Below are 21,817 nucleotides of genomic sequence, written 5' to 3'. Positions count from 1 at the left end.
AGTGCAGACCGGCCAATGCCTTATGAAGTATTACAACCTTGCTTTTATATTCTAGCCCTCTTGAAATCGAGGATAACATTGCAATTACCTTCCCTACTGCTGACTCAGCCTGCCTACAGAGTTTGTACTTTCCATGTGGGATTCCTCTGGGAGCTCCAGTTTCCTCCCACATTTCGAAGATGTAGGGGTTAATTGGTCACATGGGTATACTCGGTGGTGCGGGCTTGTTGGGCCAGGAGGGTGTGTTACTGTGCTGTATCTCTAAAGTAAAAAAAACACCCTGCAAATTAATCTTTAGGGAATCCTGCATGAAGCCTCCCAAGTCCCTTTGTACCTCTGATTGCTGAATTCACACCCTGTTACACACCCATACTAAATTATTTTTCATTCCAGACTTTGGCCTGATTCATATCTCCATGTTTAAATAAGTTTGCCACCTGTTTCACTTTCATTTTTATACATTTCTCTTTTTGTATTTGACTTCACAAAAACGTTACAAGACATAAAGCTGTCACTTACAACCCACAGCAATTATTTCTACTTGACCAAATTAAAATTCTCTGTTTTCAGGTTCATTGCTGTTTATTGTCACCGTTACATTGAAACACACAGACGTACCGTGGAGAACATTCGGACTGCTTGCATCAGCATCTGGAGTGGAGGAGCCACTGCTGAGGATTGAAGAAAGCCCCAGAGGGTGATCAACTCCACCGGATTCGTCATGCACACCGGACACCTTCAAAGGGCAACATTCATCATTCACGGCCCTCCTTACCCAGGACAAGTCCTCTTCTAATTGCTAACCATCAAGGAGCCTGAAACTGCACACTCAACATTGCAGGAACAACTTCTTCCCACCCACCCCGCCAACAGATTCTGAATGGACAATGAACCCATGCACGTTCCAACTCCAGGACAGGTCTGTCGGTCGTTGCTGATGATATCTGTTAATGAGCTAGCACTAATAATGTTGTTATTACTTCTAATATAACATTTGAGAAACCATGTTGTAAAATGTTTATGTAGCAGTGAATGCCAAAAGAACATCTATAGTAAACTGTGAGCAACATACAGAAAACAGACAAAACAGTGCCATAGCAGCATAGTGGAGAGAGAGAGAGAGAGAGAGAGAGAGAGAGAGAGAGAGAGAGAGAGAGAGAGAGAGAGAGAGAGAGAGAGAGAGAGAGAGAGAGAGAGAGAGAGAGAGAGAGAGAGAGAGAGAGAGAGAGAGAGAGAGAGAGAGAGATGAGATGGAGAGAGAAAGGGAGAAGGAGAGAGAGCATGAGAGAGAGAGGTAGAGAGAGCAAGGGGCACAGGGGGAGGAAGGGAGAGACGAAGGGGGGGGAAGTGAGAGCAAGATAAAGGGTGAGATACAGAGAGAAAGAGTGAGAGGAAGGGAGAGAGAAAGGTATGACATGAAAGAAAGAAAGAAAGAAAGGCAGAGAGGGACGGAGATGGGGAAGGATAGTAGATGTGGAAAGGATGTTTCCCATGGTGGGAGAGTCTAGAACAAGAGGGCACAACCTCTGGATAGAGGGACATCCATTCAAAACAGAGAATTGGAGGAATCTCTTTAGCCAGGGGGTGGTGAATTTGTGGAATTTGTTGCCACGTGCAGCTGTGGAGGCCAGGTCGTTGGGTGTGTTTAAGGTGGAGATTGATAGGTTCTTGATTGGATATGACATCAAAGGATATGGGGAGAAGGCCAGGAAATGGGGTCGAGGAGGAGGAAACAAAGGATCAGCCATGGTTGAATGGTGGAGCAGACTTGATGGGCCAAATGGCCTAATTCTGCTCCTATGTCATATGGTCTTCTGGAGAGAGAGGGGGGAAGGGAGAGAGTGTGTGTGAGGGAAAGACAGAGAGGGAGAAGGGCTGGAAGGGAAAGATGAAGGAGAGAGTGTGAGAGAACAAGTTAGTGGGAGAGATACGGAGAGAAAGAGCGAGGGGAGAGAGAAAGGTATGGCGAGAGAGTGAGAGAGACAAACAGAGAGAGAGAGGGAGGGAGATGGGGCAGGAGAGAGAGGAGGAAGGGAAAGAAAGAAAAGGGAGAGGGACAGAAAGTGTGGGAGAGAGGGGAGAGAGGGAGAAGTGGGTGGAAGGGAGAGATGAAGAAGGGGAGAGAGAGAGCAAGTTAGAGTGAGAGATACAGAGAGAAAGAGTGAAAGAAGGGAAGAGAGAAAGGTATGGAGAGAGAGGAAAAAAGAGAGGTGGCAAGAGGGAGGGAGAGAGAGGAAGTGACCCTGGAAGAGAAAGAGTGTGGGAGAGAGAGAGAGGGAGAGAGCAAACTATACTTCTGGTGTGAGAACATCTGGAGTATGTAGGAGCCTGTTGGTTAGCTGAAGAGCAGAATAGTCGTCTAGAAGTGTTAGCCACGGACATTGACATTCTGACATCCTGCAGTGAAGTGTTATTCAGGAAATAAACTGCATTTAGCTTCGACCTTGTTGGGTGAAGTGAGATGGCTCGAGGAATGGCTGAATATCACACCCCTCAATCTTCCCCAAATCTGCAATAGCACCCCAAGCTGGAATAGTTTTGCACTAACTGCTACGCCTCCACGGCACCCCATCAGAGAAGAGTTAGAGGAGCCTGAAGACCCATGTTCAACTGTTTAATTACAACTCCTTCCCTGCCAACAGATTTCTAAATTTTCCATGAGCTAATGAAGATGACCTCACCATTACAAAGTGCTGGAGGAACTCAGCAGGTCACGCAGCATCTATGGAAATGAGTAAGGGGTTGACGTTTCAGGCCGAGGCCCTTCAGCAGGACTCGAAAATTTCCAGCGTCTGCAGACTTCCTTGTCTTTGTGATTTACCTCACCATTCCTCTTTTGCACTACTTTTTTTTGTAACTTACACTAATTTTTATGTCTTGAACTGTATTTCTGCTGCTAAATAACACATTTCATGACATATCTCAGTGATAACACACACACAAGAGATTCTGCAGATGTTGGAAATCCAGAATAATTCACACAAAATGCTGCAGGTACTCAGCAGGTCAGGCATCATCTATAGAGGGGAATAAATGGTCGACATTTTAGGCCGAGCCTTTGCCGACCTCCACCACTATTTTATTCTTTGCAAACATTCACTGTGGAACAAAGAAATACAATAGAATCAACAAAGAACACAAGAGATTCTCAGGTGTTGACCCCTCTCCCCCACCATCTTTCCCCTTCCTTTCCAGTCCTGATGAAGGGTCTCAGCCCAGAACATTGACTATAAACCTAATTCTGATATTGGCTTTGATTCCATCAGGTAATTCCTAGCAAAGCATTTTGCAAAACTGCAATGGTGAGCATTTCCAACAGCAGTCTTTGTGTGTGGAAACCCTTCCTCCCTGCACACTGTGAGCCTGATGTAGAAAGTCACTGTGGCAATTGATATTTATCTGACCATGTGCCGATACATTGGTGGCTTGACCCGAAAGCCTGAGCTAGAGTGGGTGTGGAGAGGATGTTTCCCACAGTGGGAGAATCTAGCCTCGGGACAGAAGGATGTCCCTTTAGAATAGAGATAAAGAAGAATTTATTTAGCCATGTTGTGGTGAATCTGTAAAATACATTGCCTGAGACAGCTGTGGAGGCCAAGTCAATGGATGTATTTAAAATGGAGGTTGATAGGTTCTTGATTAGTCAGGGCGTGAAAGGTTATTGGGAGAAGACAGGAGAATATATACATATATATTATACACACACACACACACACACACACACACACACACACACATACATTAGTTGGAAAATAAATTTACTTTGAACTATGAACTTTACTAACCGAACACCAGGCTTGTTTTCCCCAGAATGTTTACCTTGTCCAGGATGAACAAACGAGAGGACATGGTAAGTGTACCTCTGAGCCTGGCTAATCTGTTGTCACAAACACACACACCTCTGACTTTGAGAACACTTACCCTGATATTGCAATTCTTTTTCAACTTGAGCTCATTGTGAACCATGGTACAGTTGCAATCTACATTATTTGCTTATTTTGTAGCTTATTGTAATTTTTATCTTTTGCACTATACTGTGGCTGCAAAAAAACCCCCAAATTTCACAATTTAGCACGATGAAAATGAACCTGAATCTGATTTTCATATCTGCCAGAATTTCGCTTCAGATGGGGCGAAGGACTCAATTTTTCCGATTGTTTATTTTTTTGACAGAATATATTATTTTATTGTGTGTAAAGATAATACATATTATTTTATTTTGCATATCAAGATTTATTATGAAATATGTATTTTAATATTTTGTAATAATTATAATATACTGTATATTTGTATGTTTAATATATACTGTGTTATATATAAATACATTTATACATTATAATATATAGTAAAACTATTCAATGGATACTATATCTGATGTTACATTTTATAATATATCAGTTTATAATTTATATACATTTATTCTGAAAAGTATTATGAAAATATAATAATATATTATGTTAGATATTCTATATTAAATAAAACATGTACGTACAGAGCGTGTTTGTGATTTTGATCCGTATGTATCGAGTAGATGTTACAGTGTATACCCTCGACGACACATTGTATCCACTCCCCAACACCCAGCGCTGCCACTGTTGCCCACCCTTTCAGCAGCCCGCAGCGGGGCAGAGCGGCTACCGACCCCCGGGTAAACCATGCTCGGCCACCCGGCTGGTCCGTACCCGGTCCCGGCGCAAGGATATTCGCTTAAGGCTCGCTTGGAAAGCTAACAAAGAAAAACAACCATTCAAGTAGTTTCGGCGCCTTGAGAAAAAGTTTGTTAAGACATTTTTTTTCTTTATTTACAAAGTGCAAGAGGTTCTTGGGACGAATTTCACTTTTGCCGAAGGACTACTTTGTAGTCTGGCGGACGGGTCGGCGGCGGTTGCTAGGAGCGCGGTGGCACCGCCGGCTCCGCTGGGTGGGACGGCCGTATGGTGGAGCTGACTCTGGCAAAGGGGAGGGTCCCTGCGCGGAGCGGCGAGAGTAGAGACGGAGGGTCCCAGCGCGGAGCGGCGGGAGTAGAGACGGAGGGTCCCAGCGTAGAGCGGCGAGAGTAGAGACGGAGGGTCCGTGCGCGGAGAGACGAGAGAAGATAGGGTGTCCCAGCGCGTAGAGACGGGGGAAGATACAGTGTCCCTGCGCGGAGAGACGGGGGAAGATCGGGTGTCCCAGCGCCGAGAGACGGGGGAAGACAGGGTGTCCCAGCGTGGAGCGATAGGAGACAGAGTCCCAGCGTGGAGCTGGATGAGACGGAGGGGACGGCCTAGACGCGGAGGGGGTAGAGGGGGAGGGTTGTGGGGTAGAGGGGGAGGGCCCCAGCGCGGAGTGGGTAGTGGAGTAGGGCCCCAGCGCGGAGTGGGTAGAGGATTTTGGCCCCAGCGCTGTGCGGGCAGAGAGAGAGGGCTCCAGCGTGGAGCCGGTAGATGGGGAAGGTTCCATCGCGGAGTGGGTAGAGGGGAAGAGGCCCAGCGGGGAGCGGGTGCGGAGGGAGCGACCCTGCGCGCGGAGGGAGCGCCCCAGCGCGCAGAGGTTGCGGAGGGAGCGACCCAGCGCGCAGAGGTTGCGGAGGGAGCGACCCAGCGCGCAGAGGTTGCGGAGGGAGCGACCCAGCGCCCAGAGGTTGCGGAGGGAGCGTCCCAGCGCCCAGAGGTTGCGGAGGGAGCGTCCCAGCGCCCAGAGGTTGCGGAGGGAGCGTCCCAGCGCGCAGAGGCTGCGGAGGGAGCGACCAAGCGCGGAGCTGGTGAGGAGAAGGGGTCCCAGCGCAGAGCAGCAGCATCAGAAGGAGGGGCCCGGCTCGGTCGGCTCGCCCCGACAGCTCAGCCCCGCTGTCAGCTGAAGATCGAGCGGCCTCCGTTGATCTCTGAGACCAGCCCCGCCATGGAGAGGAAGAGGACCATCTGCCCGTGCCTGCCTCCCGGCTGGAAGAAAGAGGAGGTGATCCGGAAATCGGGGCTCAGCGCCGGCAAGAGCGATGTTTATTACTACAGGTGGGTCGGATGCGGGGGACTGTTGGTGTTTGAGGGAAGGGCGGGGTTGTGCCTGGGGAGAGGCAGGCTGCAGTTGGGAGTGGAGGTGAGTTGCCAGTTGGGAGAAGTTGAGATGTGTGAGCGCCCAGGGCTTTGGAGTTTGGCGTGGTGGATTTAGGGTGAGGGGAGTTGACGTAGGCTGGTGGGGGTGTTTGGAGTTGGGTTGCTAGTTGGGGTGGGTGAGGGCATGGGTGTTTTCTAGATGGGGTGCATTTGAGGGGTTTTGAAGTCGATGGGGTGCTGCAGGTGAGTTGCCAACTGGGTGGAGTTGGGTTGAGGAGGGAGGGAGTTGAAAAGTAGGTGGTGTAAGGGGCCTTGGAGATGGGGTGGTGGAGTTGTGTTGAGGGGCTTGCAGATGGGGTGAAGGGGTTCAGGTAGATGGTTGGAGATGGGGTGAAGAGGGTTGAGGTGGTTGAGGGTGATGAGGGGTTGGAGATACAGTGAGGGGGTTGAGGTGCATGAGGATTGGAGATGAGGTGAAGGGATTGGGTTGGAGACAGTGAGGGAGTTGAGGTGGATGGGGGTTGGAGAAGGGGTGAGTGGTGGGGGTTGAGGTGTATGGAGGGGAGATGATTTGGGATGGTGTGTTGGAAGCTGAGTTAGTAGGTAACTAGCAGGGTTAGAGGATGGGTGGAAGGGAGGTGTAGGGGGACTTAGAGATGGGTAGTGGAGAGGGGTTAGGCTGGTGGTGCGGGAAGTGTGGTCACTGGTTAAAGAATCTGCCAGGATTCGGTATCCTGGCAAAATTGAGTTTTAAACAATACTTAAAAAGCTTTTGGAAAAAGGAATGTTCTGTTTAACACTCAGCTGGAGGAACTTAGTGGGTCACGCAGGTCTCAACCCAAGTCGAACAGATAACAAGTTTGATATTATTGTCATCTGACGGTACATAAATACAACAGAACGAAACAACGTTCCTCTAGGCCATGGTGCACCCACAAAATATATATCACACACAGCGCATAAAACAAAACATTTCCATAAATAAGTTAATAATATGTAATTCAAAATGAAGGTACACAGTACAGTAAACAGCTTCTGCTAAAGCCGACACCTCGGTGGTGGCAGGGTATTCATTAGTCTCACAGCCTGCGGGAAGAAGCTGTTACACAGTCTGGCAGTCCTAGTCCTGATGCTTCTGTACCCCCTCCTTAATGGTAGTAGGTCAAAGAGATTGTGGGATGGGTGGTAGGGATCCTCAACAATGTTTCAGCCCCTTCATTTACAACAGCAATAACTGTCACAAATGGGTGGCAAAGGAGACCCCTGTGATACTCGCGGTTCCTTCATTACTTGCCTCCCCCTCCCCAACAGCCTCTCCTCAACCGCGTCAGTTATTCCAGCAGGTTGCTCTTCTTTCTGGCATCTGTGCTCTCTTGTGTCTAGATTTTGGTTAATGTTTTTGAAAGCAATAGCATTTAAATTTTCCTACTGTTAACTGTCGGTTTAGAATATATCAAATCTCTAAACTGTGTTTTGGGGATTTTTACTTGTAGCCTTGACGAGGCGAACCCAACGAAAGGGTATCCGTCAGTGGGGATTATAATTTTGGATTTAGCTGTAATGAATAGAGTTGGACAGGCGGAAGATGTATCAGTGGGAAAACATTTTTGTGTAGCCATTAGAGAGTTAGCTTTACAACCGTTATTGAAAAAAAGAAAAATATATTAGGAGTAAAGTTTCTAAGCTTGAGATTAACTTTATTACATCAGAGGACAGGAAACAGCTATTTGAAAGTTAATCAGTTTCTGAACTATTTGGATAAGAAATTAAAGTTTTGGAGTAAGTGTGTTTGCACAAAGGAATGGAAAGAGTCTGCCAAATCTACAGGTACCTGGAAGACAGGAAAAAAGAAGCTTCAATTAGATAAGCCGACATAAAATCTGGAATGCAGTAGACCACAGTACTGTGCAAGAGTCTTAGGCACGTATAGCTGGGCTGCCTAACAGTTTTGCACAGTACTGCAGTAATTGTATGTTTTGCACTGTGCTGCTGCTGCTGCTGCTGCAAAAAAGCAAATTTCATGACGTGTGAGTGATGATAACCTGATTCTGATATGGGCCTCTATTGTGGACTGAGAATGGGAAGGGGGCAGGGAGAGGGGAATCATGGTTAGGAAAAGGGGAAGGGAGAGGGATGAGCAGGAAGCACCAAAGAGACATTCTGTAATACCAATTAACCAATTGTTTGGAATCAGATCACCTTGCCTGGTGTCTCAGGTCTGCATCCGTGCCACCCCATGCTCCTGGCACCCCTCTGCCACCTGTCCCATACCCCTCCCGTGGTGCTCCACCCTCATCATTCCCAACATCATTTGTTCCTACTAGATTTACAAACTTGCTGTCTGCTCCACGTTGACAAATACAGCACTGTGCAAAGGTCTTAGGCATCCGAGCTAAGACTTTTGCACAATATTGTCGAGCAGAATTAGGCCATTTGGCCCATTGTGTCTGCTCGATCACGGCTGATTTATTTTCCGTCTCAACCCCATTCTCCTTGTAACCTTTGACACACTTACTAATTAGGAACCTAGCAACCTCTGCCAATGACTTGGCTGCCACAGCCATCTGTGCCAATCAGTTTGACAGATTCACCACCCTCTTGCTTTGTACATGAAAGTCAAAATGATTAGGAAAGGAAGAGGGAGTATGCAAAATATTGGTAAATTAGAAAAAAAAGATGTTTTATGTACAGAAAGACCATGAGGATAACCAAATACAAGGTAGGCCGATTAGGAACCAAATAGGTAACCTTTATGTGGAGGCGTAGGATGTGGTTTACTTTAAGAAAGATTTACAATGAGGAGGATGATGGCGAATGAATATCAGATGTCGAGGGGAAGTATTAAGAGATTTAACATCTTTGTAATTCAGTAAGGTGTTGTGCTCGGAGGCATGTAACTTAGATTCTTGAAAGAAGCGAGGGAGAGAATTACCCAGGGTTTGATTAAATTTCTTGTCTTCTTTCTGTCCATTTGTTACCCCTCAACCATCAGGCTCTTAAACCAGAGGGGATAACTTCACTCACCCTAACACTGAACTGTTCCTACAACCTACAGACTCCCTTTCAAGGATTCTTCTTTTCCTGTTGTCAATATTTATTGCTCATTTATTCATTCAAACAAATGAATCTCAGGGTTGTATATAATGACTGTGACGGCGAGTGCTTGGGGTAAACACACTCCGTATGTGCGTGCTTATATACACACACACACACCTGGTCATGCTCTGACTGTCACTCACACACAGAGACACACTGACAGGTACTGAGACAGAAAGAGGGAGAGACACACACGCACACCCTTGTCATTTTGCTACTGTTGCGTTGAGTGTGCGCACTTCAATGTCTTCCCCTGGTGTATCCTATTAAAGGCTCCTAGATGTTTGGCTCTTTGGTGCCTTTCCTGCCATACATGGTGGAATATTCTTTTTGTTTCGTAAAGGGGATTTGTAAATGTGTATATTTTGTTTGTATACTGCACGTCAGGTAGATACACCTGTTCATTTATAATATGATTGTTACTGCATTGTGGCGTGTATCATATTCTGATTCACATGTAGTCTTAAGTTAACTTTGTTGGTGATTTAAGATGGTATGTCATAGTGCCTAAAAATGGGGTTGATCCCTCTCAGTAGCAGAGACAGAGAGAAGGTCACACTGCCAGGACTTCTAGTGTAGGGATATTTATTGTGTTTTCCTTTTGTAAATATCCTGGTAGATATCCTTTTGTAAATATTGGCAGTGGCAATTTTGTGGGGTTCAAAAAATTCACAAGTTTGCTTTTTTGACGCACTGAATAAACACCCTTGCACGAAAGTGTTAAGCAATTCTGGCCGTCAATTCTTTGGTCGTAACCCAAGATCTAAAAGTGACGTTACTGATAAATTTACTTTGAGGAGTGAAGGTGGGAGTAAAAGGCTGTCAACGCTGTACAGTTGTCTACTGAGGGAGATAAGTACAACCTACATAGTGGGTTAACTGGTGGTGGGCACATTATTGCCATCTGTCTGAAGCAGCAAAATATAGTTTTCAGATCAGATTGAGATGGTGGAATGGATGTGGATGTTTTACGAGAAGGTCACATCTGACAGACAAAAACTCAAAAGCACATTTATGTCACCATGTACTATTCTGAGATGTAGGCATTTCCAGGAAAATAAATACCATAGAATTTATGAAACTTATGAAGACTGACAAGCAAGCAATGTGCAAAAAATGAGATCGTGAAAATTAAAAAAAAAAAAATTGTTGTCGCGCTATGAGGTGAAAGTGAGTCCATATCTTGTGAAATCAGTTCATTGTTGAGGTGAGTGAAGTTACCCATCCTGGTTCAAGAGCCTGATATTTGTAAGGTAATACTGCTCCCGAACCTGGAGGTGAGGGACTTCAGCTTTTCTTCTTCCTTCCTGATGGTGGGGGTCGCTAATGATGGATGCTTCTTTCTTCTGACAGCACTCCATGAAAGGGTTTGCCACACCCTTGGCAGAGTGGCAAGTTGCTTCAGTAGTTAGTGAAACAGCAGGTATCGAGTTGATGGGTGTAATGGTGACTGGAAGCAGAATGTTCCTCAGAACTCAGTGCTTGGGCCCTTGCATTTGTGATTTCTAGAGTGGCGGGGTAGAAATTCATCCCTACCAAAGGAGGTGCAAGACACTCCTTCCCTCTACTAGCCTGCAGGTCACTCTTGGGCAAAGTGTAACACCTGCTTAGCTCCCCACGCTCCCCCTCCCCCCCCCCCCCGATCAGGGTCATGTGAAGGGTCATGGGAGCAGGTGGTGGATGGTTGTCTGAGCTGCTGGTACATATCACAAGTCCTGTTACGTGACGACTGATGTCAAGCATACAATCTCTGAAGAGTATTGATAATGACTGAGGTTGCCCGTTTTATGAAGACACTGCCCAGAAAAAGACAATGGCAAACCACTTCTGTAGAAAAAATTTGCCAAGAGCAATCATGGTCAAGTCCATGATCACATGTCATACGACGCAGCACATAATGAGGATGATGATGATGGCTAATGATTAGGTTTCGAACCTAGCCGAAGGAATTGTAAGAAAGGTAGATATGCAGGAGCAATCTATATTCAGTGGTGCTAGAAAGTTTGTAACACTGTAGAATTTTTGCTCTTTCTGCACAAATATGACCTAAAATATGATCAGATCTTCATGTAAATCCTAAAACTAGATAAGCAGAACCCGATTAAATAATAACACAAAAAACACTATACTTGTTTATTTATTTGTTGAGAAAAATGCTCCAATATTAAACGTGTTTATTGGAAAAGGTATCTAGTTTTAGGATTTGCATGAAGAAGGTTTAGGTCAGGGGTTCCCAAAGTTTCTTTATGCCATGAACCAATATCATTAAGCAAAGGGTCTATGATCCCCAGGTTGGGAACACTTGTGTTAGAAGAATCTTAGAGTAGGTTAAAAAGTCAGCACAATTTTGTGGGATGAAGAGCTTGCACGGTGTTATAGTGTTCTATGTTCTGATTGTCACCATTTTGGGTCATCAGGCTTTTGAACAAAAGGGGACAATGCACTCATCTATTGAGATATTCTCACAATCAATTATCTCACTTTAAGGACCTTTTATCTTGTTACTTCATGATCTTGTTATTTACTGCTATTTATTTATACTTCTGTTTGCAGTTTGTTGTCTGCTATGGTCTACTTGATCTTGCATTGATCCTGTTGTAGTTACTGTTCTATAGATTTGCTGAGTGTGCTTGCCAGAAAGTGAACCTCAGCGTGTAATATGGTGACACTTATGTACTCTGATGATAGAACTTAATCTGAACTCTTTTCAATATCCTATGGTAAATAGAGCATTGAGTGGCATGGCTAGAGATCCTCAAAGAGAGCAAGACGTGTCATTAAGGAAGTTAGAGATGGATATGGGGCGATTTCTTTTATAAAATGACGCAGTTAATTCTGGCGTTATAGCTATTCGGGTCGTCTTAAATCTGTACACAGGAATTTGAGATGGGGAATAAAATTTTCTCTTACAGATTTTGTGTGTGTTTGTAAGGGGGGGGGGGAAGAGAGGGGGCTAAATAACTAAACATTCTTTTTTCCCAGCAACACACTCACAATAGCTCGGGGTGAGGAACTCAACAAGTCAGACAGCATCTGTGGAGAGGTCTAACTTTGAAATATTGACTGTTTTATTCTCCTCCACAGATGCTGCCTGACCTGCTGGAGCTCCTCCAGAATTGTGTGTTTTGCTTTTGATTTCTAACATCTGCAGAATCTTTTGTGTCACATTGTTCTGTAGACTGAATTCCATTTGTCATGTTTATATCCCTTTAATGCAAGGGTTCCCAACCGTTTTTATGCCATGGACCAATAAGTCCATTAAATATAGGAGCAGAATTAAGCCATTTGGCCCATTGAGTCAGCTCTGCCGTTTCGTCATGGTTGGTCTATTTTCCCTCTGAGCTCCAAACTCTTCATGCCCCGATGAATCAAGAACCTATCAACCTCTGCCTTAAATATACCCAACAACCTGGCCTCCAGAGCCACCTGTGGCAATGAATTCCACAGATTCACCACTCTCTGGCTCAAAAAGTTCCTCCTCATCTCCATTCTAAATTGATGTCCTTCTATTCTGAGGCTGTGTCCTCTGGTCTTAGACTCCCCCACTGAAGGAATCATCCTCGCCACATCCACTTTATCGAGGCCTTTCAACATTCGACAGGTTTCAATGAGGTCACCTCTCATTCTTCTGAATTCCAGTGGGAAGAGGTCCGGAGCCATTAAACGTTCCTCGTATGATTAACCTTTCAATCCTGGAATCATTTTCGTGAATCTCCTTTGAACCCTCTCCAATGTCAGCATGTTCTGTTCTCAGATAAATGCCCTCAAGGGGGTCTGGACACCAGATTGGCAACCCCTGCATTATCAGAATAAATTCCTTCATTACCATCTATTCTTTTCTTTTGTTTCATCTGAAATTTTGTAATTATGGTCCTTGTATTTAAATCAAAATCAGTGATATCCACTCATTGGCCACTTTTCTAGGTACGGGATTTCTAGCATGGGCAGTATCTCTTGCATTTACATTTCTTTCAGTTGATGATTCTTGAAGGATGCACAGATGACTTGGCTCTATGTTATGGAAAATAGTGATATTGATGGCTTTCAAGGGATGCGGGTGGCCTGTTTGCATTCTGATCTGGTCACTGCATTGCAGGAAAGTTGTGATAGCATTGGACGAGGTGCAGAGGAGTTTTATGAAGTTGTTGCCAGGAGTGGAAAAGTGTAGCTGTATGGAATGATTGGATAAGCCGGTATGCTTTTTCCATGAGCAATGCACGCAAAATGCTGGAGCAACTCAGCAGGTCAGGCGGCATCTATGGTGGGGAATAAACAGTCCAGGCCAAGAAACTTGATGACTGTGTTTTAAATACAGTGCCTTGAAAAAAGTATTCAGCCCTAACTTTTTGTTCACAAATGAATATTACAAGCAGGGAGGTTGTTCGATTTATCTGAGAATTTTTATTTGTAAATCGCTTGTTTCTCTTTTCACTGTACAGCCCAAAAAATAGATAAATGTAAAGCATTAAAAACTAAAAATTTAAAAACTGTACTGTCAGCAGTTAAAAAGTACTCATACTCCTTTGCTCAGTACTAAGTTGAACTACCTCTTGCAGCTATTACAGCCAGTAGTCTTTTTGCTTTGCACAATGTGATGCAGCAAGATTCGCCCATTCCTCCTTTCACATTGCTTAAGCTGTGCCAGGTTATTTGGGGAGTGGCAGTAGGCATTAATCTTGAGGTTTTGACAGAGATGTGCAGTTGGGTTCATGTCAAGACTTTGACTGGGCCACTCAATGACATCCTCTTTTAGCAGGACAACGACCCAAAGCACACTGCCAGAGCTTCAAATGAAGAAAGTTAGAGTTCCTCCCCAATTTAAGCTTTCTGGCGGAGGCTAGCAAGTTTTTATCCAGGATCTCTCTGTATTTAGCAGCATTCATCACTCCATCAACCCTAACCAGATTTCCCAGTCCCTGCTGTTGAAAAGTGGCCCCATAGCATGATGCTACCTCCACCATATTTTACAGTAGGGATGGTGTTACCCAGCTGATGCACAGTATTAGATTTACTCCACACATACCACTTAGAAATAAAAGTATATACTTGCCCATAAAGACTTTGCAAAGCATCGCTTAGAAGATATTGAAATGATGTGGAAGTATGTCTTGTGATCGAATGAGATTAAGTAGAAGTCCTTTTCCTCAACATTAAGTGGTATCTGATGGGCTGAATGGCTTAATTCTGCTCCTATGTCTTATAGTCTTATTTGGAAATTGTTCGAGGTAGTTTTTTTTGGGTGTGGAGTGTTTGGCTGCATCATTCTCCATACTGTGATCCATCATACTGGAATGGGTGTCTGGTGTGAAATTCCTTCCTGAAGTCAGCGCAAACCTGAATGAGACCCAGGGACAATGCTAGTCACCTCAGATTGAAAATAACTTGTCTGGCTTTGAACAGAAGTCAAGTCATGCATTTAGGATGGACGGCTGTCTGTTAAAGCTGTCAGGGATTGTTCGTGTTAAAAATAACTAATCAATAACATTCAAATCTACTAAAAATTTAACAGATGAAAACATGCAACATTTTAAAATTACTTAGGGATACAGTGCAGTACAGGCCCTTCCAGTCCAACAAGCCACAACGCCCAGCATTTGTTTGTCATGTGCTGTGTCTTATGATGTGGATGATCATGGTCTTTCCATGACCATGATTGTTCTTGGCATATTTATCTATGGAATTGGATATAGATCTGAGCTAGTTACATTACCTGCATCTCCCCGATATTCCTCTAAACCCTTTTCTGCCCTTGTCCCCATCTAAGTGTTTTGAATGTTGTGAATGTAGGAGGAAAGAAGGGTTTGCATTTGCTTTATTTGTCATTGAAACATCAAATGATATAGTGAACTGCATTGTCCACACTGACGGCCAATACACTGTGAGGATGTGCCGGGGGGAGCCCACAAGTGTCAGCAAGCCTCTGGTGCTAACATAGTATGCCCACAACTTATGAATCTTAATCTGTGTATCTTTTGAATGTGGGGGGAAACTGGGGCACCCAGAGGAAAACCACACTGTCACAGGAAGAGCATACGAACTCCTTACAGACAGTGGTGGGAATTGAACCCCGATCAGTGATTTAAACATATAGAAACAATAAATCTACAGCACATTACAGGCACTTTGGCCCACGATGTTGTGCAGACCATGTAACCTGTCTAGAAAACTGCCTAGAATTTCCCTACCACATAGCCCTCTATTTTTCTAAGCTCCATGTACCTATCTAAGAGTGTCTTCAAAGACCCCATTGTATCGGCCTCTACCACTGTCGCTGGTAATGCACTCTGTGCACCCACCACTCTTTTTGTGGAAAATCCTACCTCTTCTGTTCCCTCTACCTATTTCCAAGCACTTCAAAACTATAACCTCTTGTGTTAGCCATTTCAGCCCTGGGAAAAAGCCTCTGACTATCCACATGATCAATGCCTCTCATCATCTTATACACCTCTATCAGGTCACCTCTCATCCTCCGTTGCTCCAAGGAGAAAAGGCCGAGTTCACTTAACCTATCCTCATAAGTCATGCTCTCCAATTCAGGCAACATCCTTGTAAATCTCTGCGCCCTTTCTATAGTTTCCACATCCTTCCTGCAGTGAGGTGACCAGAACTGAGCACAGTAGTCCAAGTGAGGTCTGACCAGGATCCTACATAGCTGCAACATTACCTCTCGGCTCCTAAACTCAATCCCATGGATCATGAAGGCGATTATTCCATACTCTGCCTTAACAACACTGTCAACCTGTGCAGCAGCTTTGAATGTCCTATGGACTCAGAGCCCAAGATCTTGCTGATCTTCCACATTGCCAAGAGTCTTAACATTAATGTTGTATTCTGTCTTGAGATTTGGCCTACCGGTTGCTAGTGTTGCAAAGCAATTATGCTAAGTGCTACGCTACCGTGCTGTCCTTTACCTGCCTCTACCACTTCCTCTGGCAGCTCGTTGGGAACCACCATCTCTGTGTGATAAACCTACCTCTCTGGCTTCCTTTTGATCTTTTCCCTTTCTCCTTATCCCTGTGCTATCTATTTTTAAACTTCCTTATTCTGGATGACTGTGCTACAGTTGCGGAGCAGTTACTGAGGTGCTATTACAGCTCGGCACGGAGTTCGGTTCTGGCATCCTCTAAGTAAGGTTGTACGTTGCTTGCCATATTAGACTAGGGTCAAGTAAACGGGTTACTGAGTAGTGCCACTTGCTGGGCAGAAGGGCCTGTTCCAAGTCGTATCTCAAAATAAAATCAAATTTTACAAATTCCTCCCCTCAGCTTCCTGTACCTCATGAAAAGTATCTAGTCTCTCCTCATAACTAAAGCCATTCCAGTCCCAGCAACGCTCTTAAATAGCTCTTTGCTCGCTCTCTAGCTTAACCACATCCTTCCTTTGGTATGGCGATCGGAGCTGCACACAATACTCCTAAGTGTGACCTCACCAGCGTCTTGTATGGCTGCAACACGGTGGCCCAAGTCTTGAGTGAAGAAACTGTACTCTCTTGTTGCACAGCCACATTTGTACCCACAGGTCTCTCTGTTCTACGTCATTCCCCAGTGCCCTGCTGTTCTGTGCGTATGATGTTTCTGGACCTGTACTCACCGGAGTTTAAAAGAATGGGGGAAGGTGAAATTCTTATTGAAACCTATTGAATATTGAAAGGCCCTGGTGGAGTAGATTTGCAAGGATGTTTCTTATAGTGGGTGAATTGGACCAGAGGGCACAGCCTCAAAATGGAGAGGATGTCCATTTAGAATGGAGTTGAGCAATTTCTTTCGCCAGAGGGTGGTGAATCTGTGGAAATTATTGCCACAGACAGTTGTGCACACCAAGTCATTGAGTATATTTAAAGCAGAGGTTTATAGGTTCTTGATTGGTAAGGCTGTTAAAGATTATGGGGAGAAGGCAGGAGAATGGGGTTGAGAGGGGTAATAAATCATCCACGATGGACTGGCAGACTAGAAGGACCAAATGGCCTAATCTGCTCTTGTGTCTTATGGCCTTGTGTCCTGGCCAAGTTTAATTTTGCAAAATGCGTCACTTCTCACCAGTCTGAGTTAAATTTCAACAATGCAACGAATTGCCAGGAAAGTCAAGATCTGCAAAAGATTGCGTTTTGCCTCTAGATACCCTGAAAAGGTAGCGTACAACTCTGTAATAGCGTAACGCTATTACAGCACCAGTGACCCAGATTCAATTCACACTGCTGTCTGTAAGGAGATTGTATGTTATCCCCGTGACCACGTGGGTTTTTCCAGTGTACGCTGGCTTCCTCCCACATTCCAAAGACGAATTGGTCAGTCGGTTAATTGTTCACATGGGTGTGATTGAACGGTGTGGGCTCGTTGGGCCTGAAGCATCTGTTATCATGCTGTATCACTAAATCTAAAATCTAAATGAAAATTCCAGTGTTAGATCCCAGTTGGAAACTGTCTAGTAAGCTTAGGACCTGTACTTCTATTGTTGATGCGATTGGTGTCCTGTAGTTACAGAAAATGTGTGTGGGAGAGTTTTTAAAGTGAAAAAGCCATTGCAGTGGGGCAATTCCATTCTTGACCTCGGATATCTGAGTCCAGTGGTACCAGTAGTCGTCACAAATTGGGGATTTCTGTGGTTACAGTGGATGGCTATGACCTCTTTTCTGCGTTGTCATACTCTTTGCTGTCCATGAAGCATTGGAGAACTGCCTTCCTGGCCATTGCATCTGACTGTAGATCTTGTCTACCCAGTTCACCATAGCTGATTTCACATGCAAGGACAGGCATGCCCCTCTGTCACTGGGGTCTGAGTCTGCCAGTTACCCTCATCTGGTTTAGCCTGCTCTTTGAAGCGGTGCTCCGGGCTGTGGCTGCTCTCACATGCAAATAGCTTTGTGGAGCCACAGGTTAGAACTGAGTGTTTGGTGGGGACCGAAGGTAAGTGAGCTGTCCTGGAAATGGACACAACAAACCCCTTCACCAGAGGTGTTACTCCTCCCCGGACACCCCATACATCCCACTCTAAATGGCCCTTAATTTTACACACCTCACCATTTATCAGCAGCATTAGGAGAAGTGAGTGAGTATGTGAATATCATGAGAGGAGTCAGGCAAGGTTGTGTCTTTTCGCCAGATTCATTCAACCTGTATAGTGAAAATATCTTGAGAAGTATCAAAGACATCAAAGGATTCACAACTGGAGGCCATAATATAAATAGCATCAGATATGCTGATGACATCATACTAATAGCTGACTCAGAAACAAAACTTCAAGAACTACTCACTATAGTGGCAGCAGAAAGTAATCGCAGAGGCCTATCAATCAACACCAAGAAGACAGAAAGCGTGGTCATCTCCAGAAAGACAAACATCCCACAACGTGTGATCAAGATCGGAAATACAAACATCAAACAAGTCAACAAGTTCAGATATCTTGGCAGCCTAATTACAAGTGATGGCAGGTGCGACACAGATATCAAATACAGAATAGCAATGGCAAAAGAAGCTTTCCAAAAAATGAAGACCATATTAACAGACAGAAAGATGAGCATGTACACAGAATACTGCAGTGCTACATTTATTCCATCCTGACTTATGGAAGTGAATACTGGACCATTTCCCCAGCAATGGAAAAGAGACTAGAAGCAGCTGAATTATGGCTCTACAGGAGAATGTGAAAAATATCATGGACCACACACACATCAAATGAAGAAGTTCTCAGAAGAGCTCAAGCAGTTCGATCACTCATACCAACAATAAGAGAAAGACAACTCAGATTCCTAGGACACATCATGCGGAAGGATGAACTAGAAAAACTCATACTCTCTGGAAAGATCGAGGAGAGCAAACCTAGAGGAAGACCTCAGCTTCCGTACATCAAAAGCCTAGCCAGGTGGCTACACATCGAGGAGATGGAAGTCATCCAAAGAACGAGGGATAGATCTATATGGAAAACCATGGTCACCAATGTCCGCATCGGACATGGTACCTGGACAGACAGACAGACGCCATTTATCCTTTCTTTCTCCAAAGAGGAAAGCCCTACCTCGCTCAACCTTTTCTCATGACTCATGATGCTGTGAAGGTCTTTTATAATTGTAACAAGGGAACTTAGCACTTGTATTCAAATACTCATCCAAGTGTTCGTGAAGAACTTTATTTCTTCTCCCTCTCTTCTTGCTGCTGCCATCAAGAAGGTGGTACAGGAGCCTCAGCAGCCACACCTCCAGGCTCAGGAGCAGTTATTACCCCTCAATCATCAGGCTCTTGTACTAGGGGGATAACTTTACTCACCACATCATTGAACTGTTCCCACAACCTATGGACCCACTTTCAAGGAATCTTCATCTCAAGTTCTCGACATTTATTCCTTACTTTTTATTATTTTTTTTCCCTTTTGTATTTGCTAGCAGTTACCTTTTGCATACTGGTAATTTGTCTCTCTTTGCTTCTTTTCATTGATTTTATTGTGTTTCTTTGTATTTATTGTGAATGCCCATAAGAAAATGAATTTCAGGGAGATGTATGGTGATGTATGTGTATGTGATATTAAATTTACCTTGCTGCCACTTTCTTTGTATTCCTTTTTGTCTTCCTTCCTTAAACTCTGCATCTTTCTGCATCAAAAACCTGGATTAAAAACAAGGTCCAAGAACGCTTGCAGAAATGAGAGCACAAGTTCAACCAGGACTGAGTTATTCATCTCTTGTGCCTGTTCCGTTGTTTATCTTGCCACTACTTCTCTGCAGTACAGTATGGGCTCTTTGACTCATGACATGCTGATCTATATAAATCCGACCCGTGTTCAAATCTGAATCTAGTTTAATATCGCTGGCAAAGTCTTTGTGTAGGTTTCCCTGAAGGTTAATTTGCAGGGTGAAGAAGGCAAGTGCAATGCTTGCATTCAGTTTCAAGACGACTAGAATATAAAAGCAAGGATGTCATGCGGAGGCTGCATAAGGCACTGGTGAGGCCTCACTTGGAGTATTGTGAGTGATTTTGGGTCCTGTATCGAAGGAAGGATGTGTTGACATTGGAGAAGGTTCAGAGGAAGTTCATGAGAATGATTCCAGGAATGAAAGAGTTATCATATGGGGAGGATTTTACAGCTTTGGGCTTGTACTTGCTGGAATTTAGAAGAATGAGGGGGGGAATCTCATTGAAGCCTATTGAATTTTGAAAGGTCTAGATAGAGTGGATGTTGAGAGGATGTCTCCTTTCTTGGGGGGTCTAGGACCAGAGGGTTCAGAGTTATAAAATGTCGCACAAAATAAAATGAAAAGAAAAACAAAAGTACATAGGCTCATTCTTAAACTTTCTTCCATTCACTTGAACCAGCAGTTCCCAACCTGGGTCCACGGACATCAAAAAGGTTGGAAACTCCTGCCTTAAATGGATGACATTTAGTACTGGCCATTGCTGCCCTTGGAGAAAGGCACTGGTCGTCCACTCTATCTTTGCCTCTTGATCTTTTTCATCTCACTTTTCATCGTATTTCACTCCAAAGATCAAAGCCCTACTTCACTCAACCTTTCCTCATAAGATGTGAAGTCACTTTACAATTGGAGCAAGGTAACTGTGCACTTACCCTCAAATCCTCAGGCACGTGCTGGTGATCTTTCTAGCAATGTATTTCTTGGGCAAGTTGGCCAAAAGTCAACTTGACAGAATTATATGTTCGTTATCTACATTTCGGCACCCTATAATTCTGCACGTATCGTATGTATCTTTTGATATCATTGTGGCAACAGACTGTGTAGAACTCATTGGTGAATCACCAGTGAGTCACAGTGTGGTAATTTAAGGGATCTGAAGTCAAAGTACTTTAGCAATGACTAGTCATATTTTAGAATGAGGTGTGGTAAATGGAGGCGTACTTTTGCTGTCTACTGAATTGCAAAAATAAAAATTGATGTTCTCCTTATATTCGATGCAAATGTCAGTGATTCCACAAAATTATCATTTCTCTCTCTCTCTCACTTCAAGCAATACAATTTTCAGCATCATGGCAGTGATGTTTTTTTGAAATTTGCCTCTGTACATTCCTGTTGCTGTCATTACTTAACCCTGTTATGAAATTCTACTTAATGCTGCACCACGCCCCATAATTAAATTTCTTCTGGGCCAATTCCAGTGTCTCGCTGCATTGAACGTAGAACATAGAACAGTACAATACAGTACAGGCCCTTCGGCTCATGATAATCTCCTGACCTTTTAACCTATTTTAACATCAGTCTAACCATTTCCTCCCACATAGCCCTCCATTTTTCTTTCATCCAACAGTTTCTTAAATGTCCCTAATGTATCTGCCTCTACCACCATCTCTGGCAGCTCGTTCCACACACCCACTACTATCTTTTTAAAAAAAACTTATCCCCTCCCCCCCTATAGTTTCCTCCCATCAGTTTAATATCATACCCCCTAGGTAAAAGTCTCTGGCTGTCCATTCTATCTATGTTTTATCATCTTGTACATCTCTCTCATTCTCCTTCACTCCAAAAACCCTTCACTCGCTAAACCTATCCTCATAAGTCATGCCCTCTAATCCAAGCAGCAAGCAGCATCCTGGTAAATCTCCTTTGCACCCTTCTAAAGCTTCTACATTTTCCCTATAATGAGGTGACCAGTACTTATTTTTTAGATTATGAAGACACGCAGTCCTCTTTTATTGTCATTTAGTAATGCATGCATTAAGAAATGATACAATATTTCCTCCGGTGTGAT

General features: G+C 44.2%; 2 protein-coding genes and 1 long non-coding RNA gene across 5 annotated transcripts in view; 2 read left to right on the top strand and 1 right to left on the bottom strand.

Moving 5' to 3' along the window:
* Positions 1-4,193, top strand: part of LOC140194892 (uncharacterized) — a 59,247-nt gene extending 55,054 nt beyond the window's left edge. For both annotated transcript variants that reach the window (XR_011885320.1, XR_011885319.1), the window contains 2 exons: positions 571-919; positions 2,643-4,193. This is a non-coding gene — a long non-coding RNA (uncharacterized lncRNA). The remainder of the gene's footprint in view (positions 1-570; positions 920-2,642) is intronic.
* The window catches only part of poli (polymerase (DNA directed) iota), a 93,283-nt gene extending 88,617 nt beyond the window's left edge, over positions 1-4,666 (bottom strand). Inside the window, exon 1 of one of the 2 annotated variants that reach the window (XM_072252198.1) lies at positions 4,493-4,666. The gene's annotated coding sequence lies outside the window, so the exon portion shown is untranslated. The remainder of the gene's footprint in view (positions 1-4,492) is intronic. The other variant, XM_072252205.1, reaches the window with a different exon arrangement.
* Positions 4,667-4,677: 11 nt separating this feature from the next.
* The window catches only part of LOC140194891 (methyl-CpG-binding domain protein 3-like), a 145,913-nt gene continuing 128,773 nt past the window's right edge, over positions 4,678-21,817 (top strand). Inside the window, exon 1 of the mRNA XM_072252208.1 lies at positions 4,678-5,990. Within this exon, the coding sequence (XP_072108309.1) occupies positions 5,248-5,990 (743 nt within the window). The 5' untranslated portion in view covers positions 4,678-5,247. The remainder of the gene's footprint in view (positions 5,991-21,817) is intronic.

The sequence above is a fragment of the Mobula birostris genome, chromosome 3 (genome assembly GCF_030028105.1).
Source record: "Mobula birostris isolate sMobBir1 chromosome 3, sMobBir1.hap1, whole genome shotgun sequence".
In the NCBI taxonomy this organism is placed as follows: Eukaryota; Metazoa; Chordata; class Chondrichthyes; order Myliobatiformes; family Myliobatidae; genus Mobula; species Mobula birostris.
This window is presented reverse-complemented; position numbering and strand designations above follow the sequence as displayed.